The sequence below is a fragment of the Macrobrachium nipponense genome, chromosome 3 (genome assembly GCF_015104395.2).
Source record: "Macrobrachium nipponense isolate FS-2020 chromosome 3, ASM1510439v2, whole genome shotgun sequence".
Lineage (NCBI taxonomy): Eukaryota > Metazoa > Arthropoda > Malacostraca > Decapoda > Palaemonidae > Macrobrachium > Macrobrachium nipponense.
Genome location: NC_087202.1, coordinates 123824155 through 123848039, shown reverse-complemented (window position 1 = coordinate 123848039; position 23885 = coordinate 123824155). Strand labels below are relative to the sequence as shown.

General features: G+C 40.7%; 1 protein-coding gene across 1 annotated transcript in view; it reads left to right on the top strand.

The window, feature by feature from the left end:
• The window catches only part of LOC135222032 (protein trapped in endoderm-1-like), an 82272-nt gene extending 58738 nt beyond the window's left edge, over positions 1–23534 (top strand). The window contains exons 2-6 of the mRNA XM_064260157.1: positions 10561–10693; positions 19048–19161; positions 19536–19806; positions 20076–20285; positions 20463–23534. Coding sequence (XP_064116227.1) covers positions 10561–10693; positions 19048–19161; positions 19536–19806; positions 20076–20285; positions 20463–20732 — 998 coding nt within the window. The 3' untranslated portion in view covers positions 20733–23534. The remainder of the gene's footprint in view (positions 1–10560; positions 10694–19047; positions 19162–19535; positions 19807–20075; positions 20286–20462) is intronic.
• The last annotated feature ends 351 nt before the right edge of the window (positions 23535–23885 follow it).

The following is a 23885-nucleotide window of genomic DNA, read 5'->3' as shown; positions in this document are numbered from 1 at the left end:
ATAAATGGGCCGACATTTCTTCGGCGCAATCGAGTTTTCCGTACAGCGTGTAATGCTGTATGAGCTGCGGCCCAAGAATCTTTTACTCACGGCCCGGTGGTGGCGTGCCAGACGCACGATCACGGCTAACTTTAACCATAGAATAAAAACCCACTGAGGAGGCTGGAGGGCTGCAATTTGTTATGTTTGATGATTGGAGGGTGGATGGTCCACATACCCATTTGCAACCCTCTAGCCTCGGCAGTGTTGAAGAGGTGAGGGCGGGCAGCCAAAGCCGTCTCAATAGTTGTCTTAGACAGGGACCTCGAAACCCCTAGGCTATCTCGAAGTACAGAGATATATAGTGGGTCGCCATCAAGATGTCGCACAAATTCATAGGGTCACTTTACCGGCGCGTTTGTTTTAAAAGCGCGAAAAGCTGACTAACGACAACAGCCAGAACACGGGACGGTCGTCTTTTCTGGCGACGTTGTTTATATATACTACGACCTCAGCCTCTTGGCTCATGTTACGGAGGTGAAATCTGCTCGTCATCTCCGTACAAAGAGAGAAGAGTCGCGGGGATGGACGAGCACAATGCGACAGGGCGGATTCCTGGCCTGGGATAGAACCCACAATATAGCAAATCCGAACGAAGGACAAGCCTGGGGAATCCCCTCCCCCCGAGATAGGACACTGAATCGAAGACAATACAACGAATATTTTGTCAGAGAGAGAGAGAGAGTGTGACGAAAATGATGGATAAAAAATACAGCGGGATTTTAACTACTTAGCGTGACGAACGATTTTTTTTTTTTTTAATGTAAGTTAACAGATCTTGAAGTTCTTTATGCGATACCACTCACACATCTATATATATTATATCATATCATATCATAAAATCTACCTGGGACTTGGAACAAGTACTTTCGCATTTCATTCTTCATGCTAGAGGTCAAGTCTGTGAGTGTGAATGAATATGTAGGCTACCCGTGCGTTCGGTCACACGGGCAGCGACTGTTCCGTGCGTGTACTACCAACGCCATCTAGAATTGACAACACGCATGAATTTGCATATTCTGTCGTCAAAACAAAACAGACACTAGGAGAAGCGATTCAGACATAAAAAAAAAAAAAAAAGCTGCAGGCTTCATAGCCCTCAGACGCCTTTCTCTTTCTGGTGTCCTTAATAAAAAAAGCTGAATAAATGTATAAGGCTTTTTTTTTTTTCTTTTTATCTCGCAAGCTTCGCATTTCTTTGATATTCGCTGCGTTAATTTGTCTAATCTCTCTTTTGTCGCCATGTCTTATTTTTATTTGTTTATTTTTTACCTCGGCAAATCTTCTCTAAACTTCCACGTATAACTACGACAGTTCACTTGTTGAATGAGTATCGTGGAACATGGCCTCCAAGTGAATTTACGAATTGAACGCTACACAATCAACCATTTAGTTGATGTAATGTGTACATCTCACTGTGTTTGCTGTTGACGCTACCGTCGATCATCTCACAATGTGTTTATATATATTTATATTATTCACAGTCCTTTTAACGTCTTTGAACAGCTATCTAAATCTGTACTCGCCATAAATGTGGTCCCACTTACAAAGAGGTTTCCCCCGATGATAATAAGAGATTTGTTTGTTTATATGGTGTTTTTATTTTACGTTGCATGGAACCAGCGGTTATTCAGCAACTGGACCAACGGCTTGACGTGACTTCCGAACCACGTCTAGAGTGAACTTCCATCACCAAAAATATAAATCTCTCACTCCTCAATGGAATGCTCGAAAATCGGACTCGCGGCCACCGAGGTGGCACGGCAACACTATACCAACCACGCATAAAGATGGCTACTCGAAAGTGAACGTAGTAGGCCGAGATGGAAAGTAGAGAGACTGATTCGAGTGGAAGCGAAAAAAGGTTCAGCCATCCTGACAGAAGAGATAAGCGCAAAAGTGTTTTAATTGAAGGGGAAAAGGGTGCTCTCTTCACTACAGATGGGAACAGTAATGGGGGCGGGGGTTGTCGGGGGGGGGGGGGGGGGGGGGGGGGGGGGGGGGGGGGGGGGGGCCTGATGAAGGCAGATAGTCGAGGTCTCTTAGAATTATCGGGAAACCGAAGTACCACTACTACTCGACTGACTGATTTCAAAGACAGTTGGCAGCTATTTCCACTTGTCACGACTAAAACTAAACATACGCGAGATTACATATACGTATACATGAGCTTCATTTGTTATATATATATATATTATATATATAAATATATATATATATATACACATATATATATATATATATATATATATATATATATATATATCTGGTGCCAATTGGCATTTTCACTTAGTCGGGGAGTGAGCCTACAAACTAATTTGTTGTTATTGCTGGGAGGGGGGGAGGGGGTTGCCGGTTAGGAAAGGTCTATGGTAGAGCCTTAAAGGGTTTGAGAAAGGTGTCTTGCGTCGAGTTAGAGACGGAGGAATTTGAGGATACGATATCTATGATTTATTCATTAGAATGAAAATGTTAAAAATAACTAATGAGCGTGTTGAACAGTACTGGAAAAACTATTTCTAATAAAATATCGCGCATTCATTTTAATTTTCGTTGGTTAAACAACGGTCGATTTCACCATAGATTTCTACAACGTTTTAATTGACGTTAAAAATTAGGAATATAATGTTCGCGACTTATACCTGAGGCGGACAATCCTGCACGCATCCCGAGTGAGCTGGAGGTCGTAGCACGCCTTGTTTATTCCTTCTCAAAGGAATTAGCTACAATACATGAGATTTATTAAGAAGTTACTATTGTTGAAAATATTAATTATTAATTATTATTATCATCATTCAGAAGGTTCTAAATTTAGACTTTGGAGGTCATTAGAAAGCAGGAGAGGATGAAGGGAAGAAGAGTGGAGAGATCTCACTTATCACAAAGAAAACAATAAATCAGTGAATGAATAAATAGATGAAAAATGTATTCAATGTAAGGAGGAAAAAATGGATTTTCCTTACAGCGCCTCCTAAATCTGCGGCTCAAAGGACATCATCACTCGGTTAAAAGGTAACTTAAGACCTTCCAAAACGACCCTCCTTCCTTTCCCCAAATTGTGCATCAAGTGGCAGCAGCAACCTGACGTTGGGTCCTTTCCAAGAGTTCAAGACGTTTGTACAAACTGGCTTAATGATCGCAAATATGTTCTGCTCTTATGACTGTAGAGGTTACCATTGCCGAAACTGTGAATGAAGAGTCGTCAATATACATTCTTTGCCCATATGTACCCTATCAAGCCACTGAGGCTGCCAAAAACTTCTCTTGGTCGTTAGCATTTGAGCATTTATTCCAAACCAACTTTGAACGCCATATAGTACAGAGTCTGCTAATCCCTTTGAGGAACCCTTTCTCTCCCAGACACCCGCCATTTTATACGTTGCATCTTTCACCAGGGACGTCGACTATAACGCAGTGCAACTGCAGTCATCTTAGCTTTGTAAAGGTCATCTTGCAACACTCGGATGTTGCTCGTATGTGCCGGCGTTATCTTCCAACGAGATGAAGGATGCTGCCTCCCTCGGGAGATCGTTTCTCTGTAATTAAGAATAATAAGGGTGGCAGTCTATACCCTTGGAGGACTCCGCTTTCACATGTTAGAATATCGTCCCAAATAAACCTTCCATTTTTTTCGTCGGAAGTTTTATTGTCAGACCTCTGAATCGAGCGACAGTTTGGATAGTCCTTTCGTTGTCTAGATCGTAACCGGATTAAGAACGAGTATCATATATTCGTTCTGATATATATACAGATTATGGCGCGCTCATTTCTGACAGGATCTCTCAGTGTCTCGTCTTTCTTTTTTTTTTATGTAGTTCTTAGAAAGACTTCATTATCACGAATGTAGTGAATAGGATCGTGCTCTTAATGGTTTAGGGGATACAGTTTTTTTTTTCTTTTTATTTACTTGATGCTCCTGATGGGCATACAATAAACAAAGTGGTTTTCGAGGAACATAAATAATATCCACGGAGGAGCTATCCTGGTCAGCACACAGGGAAAACACGAACCCGACTTCTGACATCAGTGAAGTAGATAAGAGAGATAGAGAAGTGAATAAAAGAGTGGAATTCCTTATGACCATGAATGGGCTTTATGAATGACTCTTCCGCATTCAGATGCTGAAGGGAGCAGGCATATACACCAATGACCTCATCTGTCCCGTGCCCAAGGGAAATATATACGAGGAGAGAAGAGCGAGGATAAGACTAGCAGACTTACTGCTCAAGTTGGCTGGATGCAGGAATCGGAGGCAAAGACGAAATTCAAATTAGGGGTTTTGGTTTAGAGAAAGCAGCAGGCCGGGGGTGGGGTTGGGGGGGGGGGGGGGGGGGGGGGGGGGGGGGGGTGGGGGGGGGGGGCAAGAAGCTAGAGAAAAGACTTTGGGGTTGGATCACCGAAAATATAAACTGTCTTTGATTCAATCCTGTAGGGAGGAGAGAGAGAGAGAGAGAGAGAGAGAGAGAGAGAGAGAGAGAGAGAGGGGGGGGGGGGGGGGGGGGGGGGGGGGGGAGAAAAAGCAGCAGAGATCTTTCCAACATTTGTTTTCCAGGCAAAGTTAAATATTCATCGAATCTCGAAGAACAGAGGTGCTCCTTCCACTACTACAGAATCTCGTCCTCAACGACTGTCTAATCAAAAGGGCATCGAGTGTGTTTAGGATATGATAGGAATATCAGAGTTAAGCCAAAGCGGTTTGCAAAGCGTAACAGGAGGAAAACCTCTCAGTTGCACTGCAAAGATATTGTTAGGAGAGGGTGGAAAGTATATAAACCGCTCAGTATTTGTTTGTACGGTGTTTTGACGTTGCATGGAACCAGTGGTTATTCAGCAACGGGACCAACGGCTTGACGTGACTTCCGAACCACGTCGAGAGTGAACTTCTATCACCAGAAATACACATCTATGACCCCTCAATTGAATGGCCGAGAATCGAACTCGCGGCCACCGAGGTGGCAGGCCAAGACCATACCGATCACGCCACTGAGGTGCTCAGTGGCAAGTAGTATGACAAAAAGTACAAATGATGAAACTGAAGTTGTTGGTCAGCTATATACATATTTGATCTGTTATGTTGTTGCTGTGCTTATTCCTCCGTTAACTTTGGTCGTTTTTTAAATTTTGCTCTTTCATTGCCATCTTTGTAAATAGTTAGGAATAAAGGATTTTTTCTCAGAACCGTGTCCATGAACGCTCTAAGTCAGTGGTTCTTAAACTAGGGGGGAGCGACCCCCTGCCGTAGAGGGTCGTCAGCATTTCCAGGGAAGACGCGATTCCTGGGGGAAAATAAAAAAAATCTCTATTATATCCGTTACTCTCTTAACAAGAGTGAGGAACTCGTCTTTAGAAGTTGATGCAAAATTGTCTTATGATGTTAGTTTCTTATAGTCTACTGCATACTCCAGTTATACCAAGTTTTGTAATGATATACCTCGCCCCTATCCATCGAAACCCCTTCTCTGTCTGCAAACCCCCCCCCCCCTCCCCCACCCCATAAGCCCCCATGTTAAATCTGGGGAGGAAGTTTACTCAGATGCAAGGTGGGAGTGAAGGGAAGGCCCCCCCCCCCCCCCCGCCCAACCTCTGAAAGGGGGCGTGGTCATGAAACGTCAAAAGAACCCCGAACCCCTGCTCCAGGTGCTTAGGTATGTCACAGATGACTTACGTCTGTCTGTCTTCTGCCGGAAATGTCTTCAATATTTCAAATACTGAGCATTAGGTTAGGTCAGGTTAGTGACGGCACGATATAGAAGTGGCTGCGCTTTCTTACAGCCTATATACGTAGTTCGTGGCTGGACGAGTGGTTTTCGCGCTCGGCCACCAATCCGGTGGTCTGAATTCGATTCTTGGGCCAACCAACGCGAAATTCATTTCTCGATATAATGTGGTTCGGATCCCACAATAAGCTGTAGGTCCCGTTGCTAGGTGACCAATTGGTTCCTGGCCACGTCAAAATATCTAATCCTTCGGGCCAGCCCTAGGAGAGCTGTTCATCAGCTCAGTGGTCTGGTTAAACTAGATATACTTAACTTAATTTTACAGGCTATACGTATTTTCATATTGCGTATTTCATTCCACTCTTCCCCCCGAAAAAAAAATTAACCGCCATAACTCTCGGGTATAAATTAATGTTATGTAAAACGGTTCCAACTTTTAAAAAAACAGATGAAAATAAGGAGTAAGTTTGTAGGATTCACCAGCACACGAAGAGGAGTCCTCCCTCTTGAAGGGCAGCCGCCGTCTCAAATATATATACACATATATATATATCTAGGGCAGGTGGATTGATAATCGCGCAGTTCGGGGGCCAGGTGGTAAGTGCTAATGAAAAACCTTTTGGACTCTTAAGTGGATTCGGTGATTGCGAGGTTACCTAAAGTGACTCTGCACTAAACGCCACATATGCGTGATATGTGTAGTATATGTTCGAGTTGACGGATATATATATATATATATATATATATATATATATATATATATATATATATATATATATATATAGACCTATAGTACACGAAGGAGAGAGAATTAAGCCTTGGCTGGGAGTTGGTTGGAGGCACCCATTAGGCTAACAATATCAAACTCTCGATCATAGTCCGCGACCAGAATGTTGCAATTCTTTTTTTTTCATCTGCATGATGTTGCACTCCTTCACGAAGGTTTGGGAGGGGGGGGGGGGGGGGGGGGGGGGGGGGGGGGTGTGAGAGGGCTTGGTCCATCTTGGCTGCGTGAGGAGGACTCCTCTTGAACCTCCCCATTCTCAGATTCTCATTTCAGGGGCTAAATTATACCTCATCACATTTCGCCTCAAAAGGGTCTTGTCACCCCTGACGTCAGAGCAGTGAGCGTTCCGCCTGATGGATGCTTATTGGAAAGGCGGTAGCAATTTCGGCTTCTTCCTTTCTAGTAGAAGCTCACTGGCTCAGGAGATGCGACAATGGAAACGCAGCTGACTTAAGGACAGAATTCTTCGTACATGTCCTTTTGCCTGGAAGTCCTGGTCCAGTGTTATTACGTCACCTGCTGCTCTATTCTAGCTTACTGAATAAAAACCTATTTTTGGAAGAGTTACCTTCTCCTAAAATATATACTATATAATGGGTATCTGTTTAGCTTGTAGGCAGCACCGAAGATTTTGAATCTTTTCCCCTAAAAACGCACAAGGCTCACGAACGAGCACGTTGCTTTGTGGCCTGTTGCATAACCGCTCGAATCTGCCTTCCTCGGGAGTATATAATTGAACTTATCACGTGACCCCAATAAAACGGGAGACTGCCATCGCTTCCTTCTCATCTTCGTAACTAAATGACAGATGAGTTGTGAGAGAGTCATAAGGCTGGCCGCTTACGGGACAGATTTAGTGGAAAGTGGCCAGCCACTTGAATAAAATAAAAAAAAATTCAACAAAAGCGGACAAGAAATTGCTGCTGGATCTGTTCCTTGGCCCACGGCCCTCAACTACAAGGTAATATCATCATCAGGTGGTCACTAAGTGACCGACAACTAAAGTGTTCAGCCACCTCTCACTCAGTGTCCCGTGTGAGGGACAGTTGTGGATTGCGAAGGGTGTTTTCATTTTGGTGAGGGCCACCCGCTATCCCTGTGTGCATCACCCGTCAGGCTCCACGAGGCTTCCTTCCTCTTTCTGCCTCCGAGGAGAAGGAGACTCAAATCGGGCGTCTAGGTACTTGTCGCTGTAATGAGAGTAATTTAGCCGACTCGGTCTGATGAAGGCTTGTTTCCGACCACTTCTCGCACTAGATGGATGAATGCATTGACGTGACCAAGGCAGTAATCGAGATGGCTACCATCTAATATGACAGGAGCCTCTCGTACACACACACACACACACACACACACACACACACACACACACACACACACCACACACACACATATATATATATATCTATATATAATATTATATTATACTATACTATATTATATATATTACTTCTGCCGATTATGATCTCTTTATTGTTCTTTGTTCTCAATCATATTAATGTTCGCTCTGTTTATTGCTTGAACTTATGATTCTTAGCTCTTTTCCCCGTGATAGATACTCACGTCCATCATGAAGCTGTTACATTGTGATAGCTTGAACTTGATATCCAAGTAAAAGTCTTTTAAATCATGTTACAATTACCTTCTCTTTTCACCTTCACCTCGAATGCTCGTTTCTACTTCACCTGCTACGATCGCGGTTTGGAATGAGTTTATGATCTTTTATTTCTTATTTTAGTATTGCGGAGCCTATTACATTTCCTTATTGAGTTCTCAACATTTTTCAAATTGTAGGAACGGTAGACTCGCGAAGTGCAAAGGGATTACAAAGTGATCCTTATTTAACCCCATTGGACTCCTCGGAATGCAGCTGATCTGAGAGAAAACTAATTCACCCTTACTCCATAACACTCCTCTGGAACTGAATACTCGTAGAGGGTTACTCAGACGTTAAATATTTCAATATATCATCAAGAGAAAACGAGAACATTTAAATGGATGCAAGTTCCAAGTGGTGTGGATGAATGTTAACTAAGGTCAATCGAAGTATATCAGCTAAGTGAGGGTATGACATGACAGGCTAATGGATGCACAACGCGATGTGACTTAGTACCATTGGCGTTAATGGTGGTAGCACGCTGCCGTAGCAGCCGTCTCCAGTTTGACTCAGTGGCCCTCAAGTGAGTTGTGCGGACGTATGATCTGGACATCTGAACATCTGAACAGGGCTTTTCTAACCTCCAGGGAAATATGGGTCGTGAAATGAATTTTCTTAAAAGGAAAATGCTCCTCTAACGTCCTGGGAAATTATGGGTCATAAAATGAGTTTCCCTAAACGGAAAAAAATCAAGCATTTGGATGGATGGATGTCACGCCATCACGATGATACTTTCAGTTTTCGGTCTTTGCACGCATACACTGAAAGAGGAAAACAATTGTCTTCAATTGCAGCTGCAACTATAACTGTCATTCTTGATCACCGCATTTTTTTTTTTCTTTTCAGTCCACAGGCTAATAATTATGACCGCCGACCACATGATGCCCAGCAACACAGGTCCGAAACAAAGAAATGATAAACCTGCATCCTTGAGAGAGGCAGAATATGCAATTCAAAAGAAATAAAAGCACTTTCACATCAGTGCCCCATCCTGAAAGAACGAAAAGCAAGTACTAGATGCTACTAGAATGTTCGCCAGAAAGAAAAAAAAAGGCGGGGGGAAATTGATTGCATTGAATATAACCAGCAGAAGCAATTGAAAAAAAAAACTCCAAACATTCATGCATCTCAATACTGCAGTTCTTGCAACATAACCAGTATATTAACATACAATCCTTTCTCCCTTAAGGTTCTTTGCAGCGTCCCTTCCTTAGGCTCCTAGCTGCAACTCCTTTCATTCTCTTTACTGTACCTCCTTTCATTATTCTGCCTTCCATCAAACTTTCCTCGTGTTACACCTTTGAACGATTTTTACCGTTCATCTGTTTCAACGCTGAACGACCTCATAGGTCCCAGCGCTTGACCTTCGGCCCTCACCCACACCCCCCTCTCTCTTTCTATCAGTATTTCCCTGAATCAGTCTCCTTTCCCTCCGTATCTGGCCTCGACTGCCAGGGACGTGCCTGAGCGCCATTTCATAGAGCACTTCAGAACCCAGTGCAGATCACGTCTGCCGTCAGACCCAATGACATGACTTCGTGGTGGACAAATTCCGAGGAAACGTTAATTCACTTTGCCCTTCTGTACAGTGCAGTCTATTTATATACATGTAATATATATGTATATCACATAGACGGATAAACCCAGCAAACGTCCAAAACAAAGAAAACCCGAAGAGGAGGAGGAGGAATAGCTCACATGAGAGAAGCGATGATGGTAAACTTTGATTTAACCGAGCGGACCTTTTCAATTGCGTAATTGGGGCTTAAAGCAGCCTCATTTTCGGGGACATTCAGCACCAATGCAACTGAGCCACATGACAGTGATTATGATGAGGATCTCACTCGGACTGAAGAAGAAGAAGTGCTGATTACAGTTATCTATCTAATTGCCTCGTTGGCGCCTCATCATAGTCGCACGGAGCTGAGCTGTGTATGGTACAGTATTCGTGCATGACAAGTAATTAACTAGACAACTGCCCAGGCGAGGGTGGTGTAACAATTCAGGGAAGGCAGTTAATTCGCTTTGTCTGGATTAATAGTCGCAAAGAAAAAAAAAATGTCTCGGGCGATGTCATCCTTTTCATAAACACCCGAGCCATTCACGGTGAGACGAGCCAACAAATATTGTCGACATCAAAACACACAAATGTACTGCAAAGAATAATAATTGTTTGGGCCCATTTCTTTATAAAAACTGACGGTGGTGTAAAAATCATTCCAATGGTTATGATTTGATTTCATATTACTCTAAATATGCTGTCTATACTACTACTTTTTTTTTCCTAATCAACTTTTGCATTGAGACAAGACTCTTCTGATCATCACGTAATTCCTGTACTTCTTCGTCACCCCCTACAGGAAACCTGGTCACCATCGTTGCCCTGAGTCGTAGCCCGAAGCTTCGTGTCCACGCCACAACCGCCTTCGTCATCAGCCTGTGTGTCTCCGACCTCCTCTTCTGCACCATCAACCTCCCACTGACAGCCTCCAGGTGAACTTGAAGGGCGGGAAAGCAGTTTTTATCTATTCCTTCTTCTTCTTTCTCTAGATTCTGAGTCTAGAAGCTTGCCCCTCATTGGGGTAGCTGTAATGGTTCTTCAACACATCCTTCCACCTCCCCCGGTCCCAGTGCATCTTCCTCTCCATCGCTCAATCCCAACTCCCTCGTATATCTCTCTTCACACGGTCAATCCATCGTAATTTTTTGGTCTACCTAACATTAACCTCCTTCTCCCTCCTCCTAGTCCCATATCCATCATCTTCCTTTTTCGGGTGGTCCTCCTCTCGTCTCTTTATTTATAAGTCCATACAAACTCGGTTTACTTTCCTTCACCTTGGTTGAAGCTGGTGCTATTTTGAGAGCGTCTTTTATCTATCCTTTATTTATTTATTTATTATTATTATTATTTTGGCGAGTCTTTTAGGAACAATAATCGAGTTGCTTGCATGGGACGAAGTGTTTAGTAGTATATCTGCGACAAAACATGCCACAATATATATATATATATATATATATATATATATATATATATATATATATATATATACACAGTATATATATATATATATATATATATATATAATATATATATATATATATATACGTTACAGATCAGTTTTCAACTAGAACCAAATTATCAGGTGCCAGTTTAGAACAAACGAGCAAAACACATCAGGATACTCAGGCATAATTCATTTGGGAACCCTTCGTCCATTCTTATGCAACGAGACCATGCTTGTCTCAAGCTGTTCATTCAATATTATACACGACAAACCTGGCACATTCCTTTCAAAAATCATTATTTAGAAACCTTTTTTCTATCACAGGGAAGGTCGTAACACTCAATACACTGGAATCCATAAATGTGTATATATAAATAAACAGTTCTAACCCAAGTACAATTGTTCCCGCTCTCCTGGCTTTATTTCTGTCTTTCTTTTGCTGGGTTTCCTGGAAATATAAAAATATATTATTTTTTTTAGTCTTATATATTACTCCTGCGGTTTGGGTATGTGCCGTCCCTATCGCCTTTGTTTTGTATTTCGTCTGGTGATCTATGTATAAATCGATGGCGAAATGAATAAGTAAATACACAGATAAATAAAGTTATATATATATATATATATATATATATATATATATATATATATATATTGTGACGAAGTGGCCTAGAGTATCTGGGTCTGGATGCCATTAATACTTGGTGCACGAAGTAGTCAAAGATCTGCGTCTGGACACCATTAATATTTGTTAACCCAAATTGCCAAGTATCTGGTTACTACACTTACCATTTGTACTTGCTAGTACAAGAGACCCTTTTATTCCTGGTTCTAGGGACACCCACCCTTTGTACCTTATGGCCACAGTTTGTTCAAGTTACCTGGTTGTTATTACTTACCTCACTACAGCCAGACACCTGACCCTTCATCACAAATACTAAACGACTGAATACTCTAAAGGTAATAGTGATCCCTTCTATAACTGAACAGTCAAGAAGACAATCAGTCTAAGTTCATTAAAATAGGTGTGAGGTAATCTTAATTAAAGGGCATCACTCCTTCTACAATTTAAAATCTAAGTATTTCCCTGATTCTGATTTATTTGTGGGAAACGGCACAATTATCACTCTATATTTATACCTAAACAAAAATAAAATATAATATATTATATTGTTATATACTGGTGGGAGTAAATGAAATTCTTCCACAAATTTTAAATACAAAAATTTATTTCTAAATTAAAATTTATAAGTGAAATTCACAGTCTCAGGGAAATTGCTATTACTTGAAAACAAAAGTTTAATTAATTCTTGAATTAATCATTAAGCAAAATTAAATCAAAGTTTATCAAGAAAATTAATTAAATTAAATCATAAAGCAATAATTAAATTTGAAATGAAATTCAATTAAATACAAATTAATTTGCAAGTGCTAGATTCAAACCATTACACAATAGAATATCATTCAAACTAATTAAACAAAATAAAGACAATGCAAGAACATAATGCATAATATGAAAACAATTAAAGCATTGACAGTACAAACATTAAGCATATAAAAATGGATATGTCAGAAGAACAAAGCAAAAGAAAAATGTATTTAAAAATGATAATTTTATCCAATGGTAAAATAAAACCTCGAAGTGCACTTCAAAACATTTGTAAAATACCTGAATACGCAGCTGCAGCTTAAAGGCCTGTTACGCACTTTTACAGTTTCGTGGGCGCCTTCACAAAACTAATAGATATAATACTATGTTCAGATTCCAGAAACAACACATACATTAAGACAATTACTGAGTGACCTTCTCAAATACAAAATTAATGTGAGTTACGTTAAGTTAATGAAACAGCCTCGCAACCGAGCAAGCGCGAGAGAGAGATTTTGAGAAAGAGAGAGAGAGAGAGAGAGATCCTATCCCTCACACCAGCGGCTAGGTCTCGAGATCGAATGAAAGGTTTTCTATCCCCATAAGCGTATGGGCGATTAGCATCTAGTTCAAGACGAAAACATATTACATCATCTCTCCATGAATAACATCATTGTAGGGAAGGTCCTCAAGGAATCAATGGGGCCTGGGAGGTCTTACGCACGTGTTTGCACCGATAAAGAAATCAGCTTAGCTAAGACATTCTCAAAGTGTGACAACAACCCTCTTCAAAAGGAGTATGAGCTTCCACTCTCTCTGTCTTACGTTACTTCAAAATGAAAAGTTGGACTACTTAACACATGTTATCTTTAAATTTGGGAATCTGAACACAAAAACATTCATTTCACAACATGATACACAGGGTCTGAGGTGAATTAATCATATTACCACAATCATAATTGCATTACAAAACTTACACTATAAGAATATATATATATACACACACACACACACACACACACACACACACATATATATATATATATATATATATATATATATATATATATATATATATATATATTAATTAGGCAATACACACTCATGCGCACACCAGACACACATTATGTATATAATATATAATGTGTGCGTGTAGTTCAACTTATTGCAATTTAACGTTATCAAAACGTAGGGTATACGGCAAGTACACTCCAACTTGGCTGGATAGTAGTCCTCCTCGCAACCAAGTGTATTATCACACAATACATAGAAGTACCAACCGATAAAAAATACATTATCGACTTATGGCTGTTACGTTTAATACCTCCACTGATATGATTTGCACTGCGCAAAAGGGCTTACGAGAGAGAGAGAGAGAGAGAGAGAGAGAGAGAGAGAGAGAGAGAGAGAGAGAGTAATGAGTAATAATGGGTTTTACTGAGGACTGGCAAAATCCAGCGTCTATAGAAAACCTCCAACCACTTACTGAGGTTGATAATGTCTATAGGCAACATATAACATATGTAATGTCAGAAACTGTTGCAGCTATGCCGAAAGACTTAACAGCGGAGTATTTATTCGATAGTGACTGTTTTAAGAAATTTCTAACTAACGACCTTGCGTTACGTTTGGCACTATTTCTTGGAAGTATGTATCCCGTTCGTTCTGCAAATGTCTAACATATACGTTTCAGTTACGTCTTGTTATTCACAAATACATCAAATCATAAAAGAAAAAAAGTAGAACCCACTTTTTGAGAATGATGTGGGTTAGGCCTATGGTGCAACAACTTGCTATCGACAAAGCCGAGCTGTATTTTATGGTGACCTCGTGTATCGCGATGTTATTAAATATTGCAAAATGATTGATTTAAAACGAAGGACTTTATATTATCAATATACTTATCCTATGTGGGTGAGGGCAGAATGGCCACGACAGATTAGCCTAATCAAGCTTAACTTCCGAAATGCAGTCCCACGATCTCTGTCAGGGTGGACGGCAATAAAGTCAGAGGAAAACATCTCAATAAGTCACAATAATTTACAGTCTTTTGCTTGTTTTTTTACGGTAATCCGCAAAGCTGTCTACATACCGAGTTAAAACCCTTGGGGTCACAATCTACGAAAGTATTGTGACTTATTTTATATCATGATTCGACTTCAGTTTCCTCGGTGGCGCTATGCTGAGCACATTATTCCTAACGGCTTAAAAAAAAATTCTGCCTTTATTCACATTTAGCAATTGCCCGACGACCCAAGAAACCCTAAAGTCTATCATTAAACCGAGTGAGGTCAAATCAGCCTACTATATAGACCTACGTACAAGAATTCATTGCCATTTCCGTTGTATCAATACATCGAAACTTCTTGTCACCGAGGAACGTATATAATGTGGTCGTTTAGACATGTTTTCTGAGCGCTGACTTCCAAAGTAGTAGGATGTGTTAGTCGATGTTACGCCTAGAGTGTAAAATGGCGACACGCCGCAATGAATCAGTGCTAGAGCCAGAAGGAAATCGAGACCGACCTAGGCCTATATTGCAATGCTTGAAGACGATGGGATTGCCGTCACCCCTCTCTCTCTCTCTCTCTCTCTCTCTCTCTCTCTCTCTCTCTCTCTCTGTAGCATTTTTCTCTCTATAATATTCCTCTCTGTGTAGCATTTCTCTCTCTTTAGAACTTCTCTCTCTTACTCTCTTACTGTAACAATGCATTTCTCTCTCTCTCTCTCTCTCTCTCTCTCTCTCTCTCTCTCTCTCTCTCTCTTTCCTGTAATTTCTATCTCTCTCCTCTCCTCTCTCTCTCTCTCTCTCTCTCTCTCTCTCTCTCTCTCTTTCTGTAGTATTTCTCTCTCTCTGTTGCATTGGATTTCGCTCCCCTCTCTCTTTTTCTCTCCTTGTAGCATTTGTTTCTCCCTCTCTCTCTCTCTCTCTCTCTCTCTTGTAACCATTTGTTTATCTCCCTCCCTCTCTCTCTCTCCTCTCTCTCTCTCTCTCTGTAGTATTTTCTTTCTCTCTCTGTTGCATTGGATTTCGTTCCCCTCCTCTCTTTTCTTTTTCCTCCCTTGTGCATTTGTTTCATCCCTCTCTCTCTTCCATCTCTCTCTCTCTCTCTCTCTCTCTTTCTCTGTAACATTTCTATCTCTCCCTGTAGCATTTGTTTTTCTGTCTCTCAGCATTAGTCTGTTACGCTCCTTCGCGTCCTTCCCACAGCGTCGTCGCCTTTACGATGGAACTTATTTGATACCGAGAAAGATGTTTATAATTATAATCATGTTGTGATGTCCAACATCTCCGTAATAATGGCGTTCTGATGTCAAAACTGAAGCCGCCATTGCTTACCAGACAATTTGCTAACTACCACAACACAAAAATTGCGTTTCAAGGTAAACAAAAAAATGTGAAGAATTCCCGAGATCACTAATGCGGGCGTGAAGGCGGCGGACGCACGATTATAAAGATAATGAACTATAAATGTGGCAGGACAGTAGGTATGTAAAGTGGGGCTCAAATCTCATGCGACATCATTCTTTTTGTATCGTCCAGATTCTCAGACTCAACGTGACGTTGCCAAGTAGTGTTAAACTTCTTCTTTTTTTCTAAAGTCATACATGTCGAGAAGTTGGCGAATTCACAGCTAGCCCTATTTTCCTTATGGTTATATAAATATGATCCCTTTAATGCATTTGTATGATTCGTAATCTGTGTGATTTGAAAAAACTGATTTTTTTTCTACGTTTGCTTAGTTCAAAGTGCGGTGTGATGAGGTTGCGGTGGCCATCAATGAAAGCACATTTACATGCTCACCGGACTGGTCAACATAACTAGTATACGTCTGCAGCATTATGACAGTAGACCTAATAAGCTCAACAGTCATGACAACATTTTCAAAGTAGGAATATGAATTACAACCAGTTTTCTTTGAATGTTGAAGTTTATGCTGTGTTTAAGCTGCCTGTAAGTTGCAAAATGTTTTATAGGCCTAACGAAATAATCTATGCCTTCTGCGATGTAGCCTAATCTGTTACTAATGAATTTATTTGTAGAAATTACCTGTTCTTTGCTGAATACGATAGAATATGAATTACAACCAGTTTTCTTTGAATGTAGAAGTTTTAGACTGCGTTTAAGCTGCTTGTATGTTGCAAAATGATTTATAGGCCTAAAAGATATTCTAAGTCTTCTGAAATGTAATCTGTTACTTATGTTTTTATTTACAAAGATTATTTGTTCTTTGAGAAATAAAAGATGCTGCTGATTTTGATTATATGGAGAAGATGGCTATTAATCGAAATATCATAAGTATTAACTATCAAGACGTATGGAACACTTGTTTTTCAACTGGTTTAAAATATTATTTTCTTAAAATTCCTTCTGCTCGCTTTTGGTGTATGAATTATTCTTTCATACGGTAACTTGAAGTGCAAGAATGTGTAGATAACCTCATTTGCTTTCTGGCCAGAAATTGTTAATAGAGATGCGACTGTTAAGTGTAAAGTAAAGAAATCTAACAGCTAGGCCTAGGAACAATATCTTGGCTTTGACAAAAGAATACTTGCATAGGCGAATATTTGCAAGTATGCCATCATTTTTGAAATATTTAAGAATTATAACAAATAATTATGTATGAAAATCATAATATTCTTCTAAAACATATAAAGTAAATGTTTTCAAGATAATTTCATTGTCGCTAGTCAGTGTAGACCCACTTATGTTACATTGGGTGGTTGTTGTTGCACCGACACTAATGATCCATCACACACCCTCCCCTCACACGTTGATATCGGTGGGCGCATTCTACTTTTGTATATACATTTTTACATTTTTTTCACCACTGAGGTATAAAAGCAGTCAAATAAGACTAGTTAAAATTTTATGCAGCGCCGCTCTGGTGGTGACATTCCAAACTACATCTTCTTCTTCTTGGCGGCTTAGCCCCGTTTCTATACAGGGGCAAAAAGGTCTGAAAGGCGTAGCAGGAGGAAAACCTCAAAACAGTTGCGCTCTGAACCAATCGTTATTAGGAGAGGGTTCAGGAAAGTAAGATGGAAGAAAGAGAAGATGAAAGGAGGTACCGTAAAAGAAACGAAAGGGGTTGCCCTCGACTGGCTGAAGTAAATGCTTCCGATGCCGTAGGCTTAGTGATACAAAGATGCAGACTATTTTCAGTAATATATCTGAATGCTTATATACACAAAGAACCTCACGCCTTCTTCTTGGGTCATAAGACTCATAACATGCCTATTTATATCGATAATATAACAATGCAAACACACAAAAGACGAACTGGCATACAACCAGTAATTTTGTTTCATCTCATAGTAAGTGAATAACAGACATCTGGCTTTGCGGTGCGGAAAAAAAGGACATTTTTATAATTTCTTGCATGTAAATCACACGATTTGAGTGATTTTCCAAATACGTATAGCGTGAAATATTATCGTCTACGAAGCTGTCTAGGACAAGTGACGGGACACAACCAGGATTAATGTAGAGTAGTATGACCATCTCCTCAGCATTGGCTGATGGGCGGGAAATTTCAGGCTATGCTTGGCAATGGCATCGGGGTTATATTTTCAGAACACTTTGTAGATTTATATAATATTTTTATCCTGAGCATCGGAATCTCTACATTTCAGGAGTATTTTTTTCTTTATCAGATAACTTATCGAGCAGGACTTTTTAAAGAATCTGGTTGACTGTCTGTCATCCTTTGCGTGTGTTGAGGACATAATTGTACGGTCCCCCCCCCCCCCCCACCTCCCACTAGATCCTGGAATATAAAATTTAGGTCAAAGGCCAAGCACTGGGACCTACGAGCTCGTTCAGCGCCGGAAGGAAAATTGACATAGGAGAGGTTTGAAAGGTGTAACTTGGGGCTGTAGTAAAAAGTATAGTTGTCAGACTCGAGTGTAATGGTAGTGTCATTAACATACTATCTTGGAATCATATTTAAATCCCTTCTAACTTGACAAGTATCAGTACTACTTAATTGTGTGATAATGTCACTCACAAAGTAGCTTAGAATTATGTCAAAAGTCTTCTAACTTGTCAAGTAGTTGTACGACTTGACTGTAATGGAATCACCATCAGTAGTAGTACTATAGTAGATTCACTTCAACCGTGCATCTGATGTCTAGGCCAGTCCCTTACGACGCTCCTGATTGGCTGTTGATAAACCAACCACAGGGCTGGAAACTCTCCTCAGTCTCTCTCGAGAGTTCACATAGGCAGGATGTATGTTTCTCCTCTCCTGAGAGATACTTTTGAAAAACATATCCCTCATGAGAGGTGGAACATACATCCTGCCTACATGAACTCTCTCGGAGACTGAGGAGAGTTTCCAGCCCTGTGATTGGCTTATCAACAGCCAATCAGGAGCGTCGTAAGGGACGGGCATAGACATCAGATGCACGGTTGATATGAATCCAGTATAGTATCCACTGAAAGCAATCCATGTACTACCATTTTCCGACAGATACATTCACGAGGCCTGGGTTCTTGGAGACACACTGTGCAGCGTCTTCCCATTCTTCTTCTACGGAAATGTCGCAGCCTCCGTCCTCAACATGGTCGCCATAACAGTCAACAGGTAAGTCCTCCTGCAAAGGAATGCACCTTTGCACTCCTACGAACACAGTTGCAGGCGCTGCTGCTGCACTATTCGACCTCATTAACTTGATACAGTTTTACTTTTATAGTTCTTCTCTTTCATGCTGTTATTGCATTATTGAAACTGTTTTTTTTTTTAATTATTATTCAAACAGTACCTCAGTCTTTGAGTAACAGGCAGCAGACAGCTTTGGAATGAAATGTTCTTCAGTGAAAACGGGAACTTTGATCTATATTCTTGAGTGAAAAAGGGAACTTTGATCTATATTCTTGAGTGAAAACGGGAACTTTGATCTATTCATTCTGGGGTGAAAGAAAACGGGATCCTGAATGGCGTCCATTCCATTCTTGCAGGTACATCCTCATCGCCCACCACGGCATTTACGACCGAGTGTACAGCCGCCTTTACATCCTGATCATGATCCTGGTCGTCTGGCTCTTCTCCTTCGGCATGATGATGCCGCCCCTCCTGGGGGTGTGGGGCCGCCTGGGACTCGATCCTCCGTCCTTCTCCTGCACCATCCTCAAGAAGGGAGGGTCATCCCCAAAGAAGTTCCTCTTCTTGTTCGGATTCCTTCTGCCCATGATAGCAATCATCGGGTGCTATTCGGCCATTTACTACAAGGTAGGATTGCCACTGGGTATTCTGAAGTCATCACTGAAATCTTAACATAACTTTTCTACAGGAGATAATGTATGTTGAAGTTATAAATGGCGAAAATACAAGAACTTTAAATGGATTAAGCATTGACAGTAGGTATATGAGGACAAAGTAATTCATACGTTTAGAAGTAAACCCAGCACGAAGTCAGAGAGACGTAGTAGACTTACTTGGAGCAGAACCACAGACATTAGCCTGTAGACTGGGTTCACTACAATGGATATTCCCCACAGGTACGTCAGTCTCGCAGGAACCTGGCTGCTCACAGCGCTGCAGCGACGTCCCCTACAGGAGGAGCGAGCAAAAGTCCCACAGGGTCGAGCTACGGCGCCCAGATGGCCAGGAAAGAGGACATGCGTCTCACCCGGATGATGCTGACCATCTTCTTGTGTTTCTTGGTCTCCTTCCTGCCTCTCATGATAGTCAATGTCGCTGATGATGATGTGTGAGTAGAGTTTTCACTTTGTGTAGCGTTTGAAGTTAGTTCATTGACTTTTCCTTTTCATTTCGTATGTCTCCTGTCATTATTCTCGTCTAGGTCTCACTCTCAGTTGCTTGGTTTGAGTCTAGAGATCCACACCCGAACTTGTAAACCTTGATCACCTCTGTCTACTCCGCAGGTCGCAGTCCCATCTCTGCACGTGCTGGCCTCCGTGCTGGCCTGGGCTTCCTCCGTGGTCAACCCCTTCGTGTACGCCGTCACCAACCGCCAGTACCGGAAAGCATATAATAGTTTATTTTGTTTTAGTCGGGGCAAGAGATCCGGCCGTGCCTCTAACTCCCATTCCAAGAGCAACTCCTCCCGAACCTTCATAACGGACTTCCAGTACCACGCCTCCACCGGCCAGGTGACGAGCCCCGTCCTCTCTAGCCCTTCGCCCGAAATCTGAGACGGCTCCTGGCTCTTCATTGGCTGCTCCTTCGTGAACTCCGGCAGAGAAACAGTATCTTCTTATGCCTTAGTGAACTCCAACATGAAAGAAAAAAGGGTCGTTTTGTGGGAGAATAGTATACAGATGTTTCCAAGATGAGGTCTGAGATGCTTCTGGGGAGGCCGTGATACCAAATAACACAGTTTGAACAATCACCGGCTTTCAGGTGGATTCTTCCCTGTGGGACTTTTGGAAATGACTCTGGCAGGTAGTCTCGTAAAACGCACTGAATTCAAAGTGGCCATATCCATATTACTGTATTACTGCCTCACTTTTCTGAAAACAGCTTTACCTGGGAGACAGTGGGCTCCTACTAACTGAACACCCAAAGATGACACGCAGAGTATCCTACTAGACTCAGGTCTAGATCATGTTTGAAGGTGTCACCTCTTTGTTAAGTAGCTAATTCAGTATGCACAGAATTCACATCAGAATGTTGTCTGATGATGAAGCTGAGCCAATAACAAGGCCAGTTGCATGATGTGTCCTTGGAGAACGCCTCATTTCGCTGGTGCTCAGAATAAAAAGATAAAATAACAACCATTTGATCAAGTAGTATCATACTATGAATTATGAGCTGTACATTGTTAGTCACAGGAAGTGAAATCTCCAGTAGGTATTGTTACCACATTATTGTATAAATGACTGAGCAATTGCTATTTCTTTTAACTGTAAGTTCTTCGTGGCGATAGGCTGCCTGACATCAATCCCGTTAATAAAGTGGATGACTTCCTTTTAGTAAAGTCTGACTTTATTGATAGACAATGAATGGAATTTATGCAATGTCCTACCGAATCTCCTGTGCGTGGCCATTCTGTGTATAATATTATTCACGGGAATGATGTCAAAAATGATCGATGTCGCAGTTTTCCACAGGAAAGGAGGATTTCGGTATTGACCTTTGATTTTTTTTCCCCTTCCACCAAGTACATCAGCCATCATCATGGGTGTTCTTTTCAAAATTAATAATCTAGAAGACTTGCCACACCTTCCGTGTTGCAAACTTCTAGGATTTGACCTAGGTTACTTTTCCGTTCGTCATATTATTATCATTCGTCATATTATTATCATTCAGAAGATGAAGAACCCTATTCACATGGAACAAGCCCACCACAGGGACCGTAGACTTAAGATTCAAACTTCCACACATAGGAGTATGTCAGGTAGCATAATATTCTGCCAGTGCGAACGCCCATTTGCATGTGTGTGCGTATGTTCCATGTATGTATCTAAACAAAAAAGGCACCCACTTATATATATATATATATATATATATATATATATATATATATATATATATATATATATATATATGTGTGTGTGTGTGTGTGTGTGTATGTGTATATGTATGTATGTGTGTGTGTGAAAATTCACAAGTCAGGTATATACCCTGTCGACTCCTAAGTCAAAATAAACTATGTACCAAAAGTTATAGTCTTATGCATAATCATTATTATTATGATAAAAAAACATTACGAACCTTTCCACTGAGATGTTTATTGTACATAAGAAGAGAGCGGAGTTCTGTTCTGTTTTATTCTTCTATGTATGCCCCTGTTTCTAGGGTTAAGTGTGAAAAGTTTATGTTAAGATATAAGTACAATGCATTTTGTGTCTGTTTTTGTGTAGACTAAGTCTATAGTATTTTTTATTTTAATGTAAATACTATGCATAGTTTCCCATTTATACCTTTTGCTATGATTACCTGTTGTTTTACCAAGCTATATCGTATAAGGACTTTCTCTCTCTCTCTCTCTCTCTCTCTCTCTCTCTCTCTCTCTCTCTCACCACAAGAGTGAATTTGAAGATGTTAAGGGTTTGTTTTATTTAACTGACATCTAAGAGCGAGTTAGAAATCAAAATTGTTCAAATACTGTTGGTCATGTTCATCAAACTTTTTCTCTTAATTCTTATTTGTCCTTTTCTTCCATCCTTCTGTCAGATTTCCTCTCCTATATTATTTCTCATTCTTCGGCCCATCCTAATTCAGATCATGGTCTTGTAGTAAGCGTCTACCCGCTTTTAATCTTGCACTACAGCATACATTTCCACTTTGTGCCTTCACTCTTTCTTCACCTGTGGAATGTTTATGTCTCGTACCAACTTTCCCTCTAAAACATAATTATCTGCACCATAGTTGTTGAGACAGATATCCTTTAGCGTTATTTTTGTAGGTAGCTTTCTATTTATTTTGCTCTACATGAAGACCACAAGAAGAACTTGAGTATTGGTGCCGTTCGGTACGTTAAGTTTAAGAGTTAGTCTGTAAGGAAATATTTTTTTTATATAATAATAATAGTGTTTGGGTAGATTTCATTTCTTAGTTGAGAACTGCTGGTCATTAGCTCTCAGGTGAAAGAGAATCACGGGAGTATATATATATATATATATATATATATATATATATATATATATATATATATATATTATATATATATACATACAAGGTCTAGCTACTACTACCCGTGAGCTGGCAGATCTGCAGCAGGCATTTATTTGTTGTTGGCGACTGAACCGCGTGACGTCACGTCTGCTGCCTCTCGGGCTCTGTCTGTCTGTCTGTCTGTCTGACCTCGCTCCACGAGAAACCTTCCTCAAGTTCGTCAGCTACACGTTCATAAAATGACGTTTGGTTGTCTTGAGCTTTTCCACGTTACTCTTCCAAATATATTTATAAGCAAATTGGAACATGAACTTTCGAGACATGTCTTTTATATACAAAAACTGTAAATATATTTAATAAACTCTGTATATGCTTCACTGTTGTGTTAATATATTAGCCTCCTGGGCGCTATTTTATCATAAGAGATAGAGAGGGGGTACAAATTTCAGAGTTTTTCTGTCCTTCCCTGTTAAGAACGAAATGAGTCTCTCTCTCTCTCTCTCCTCTCTCTCTCTCTCTCTCTCTCTGTGTGTGTGTGTGTGTGTGTGTGTGTGTGTGTGTGTGTGGTTGGCCGTGATGCTTAGACTAAAGAAAACGGGGCTTGTTCACCTCCACAGAAAACGGAGAGACGACGGACCAGAAGTAACAGCCATAACTATGATAAATTTAAAACCAATTGACTTTAATTCATATCCCCGGGGTATGAGAGAGAGAGAAAGAGAGAGATC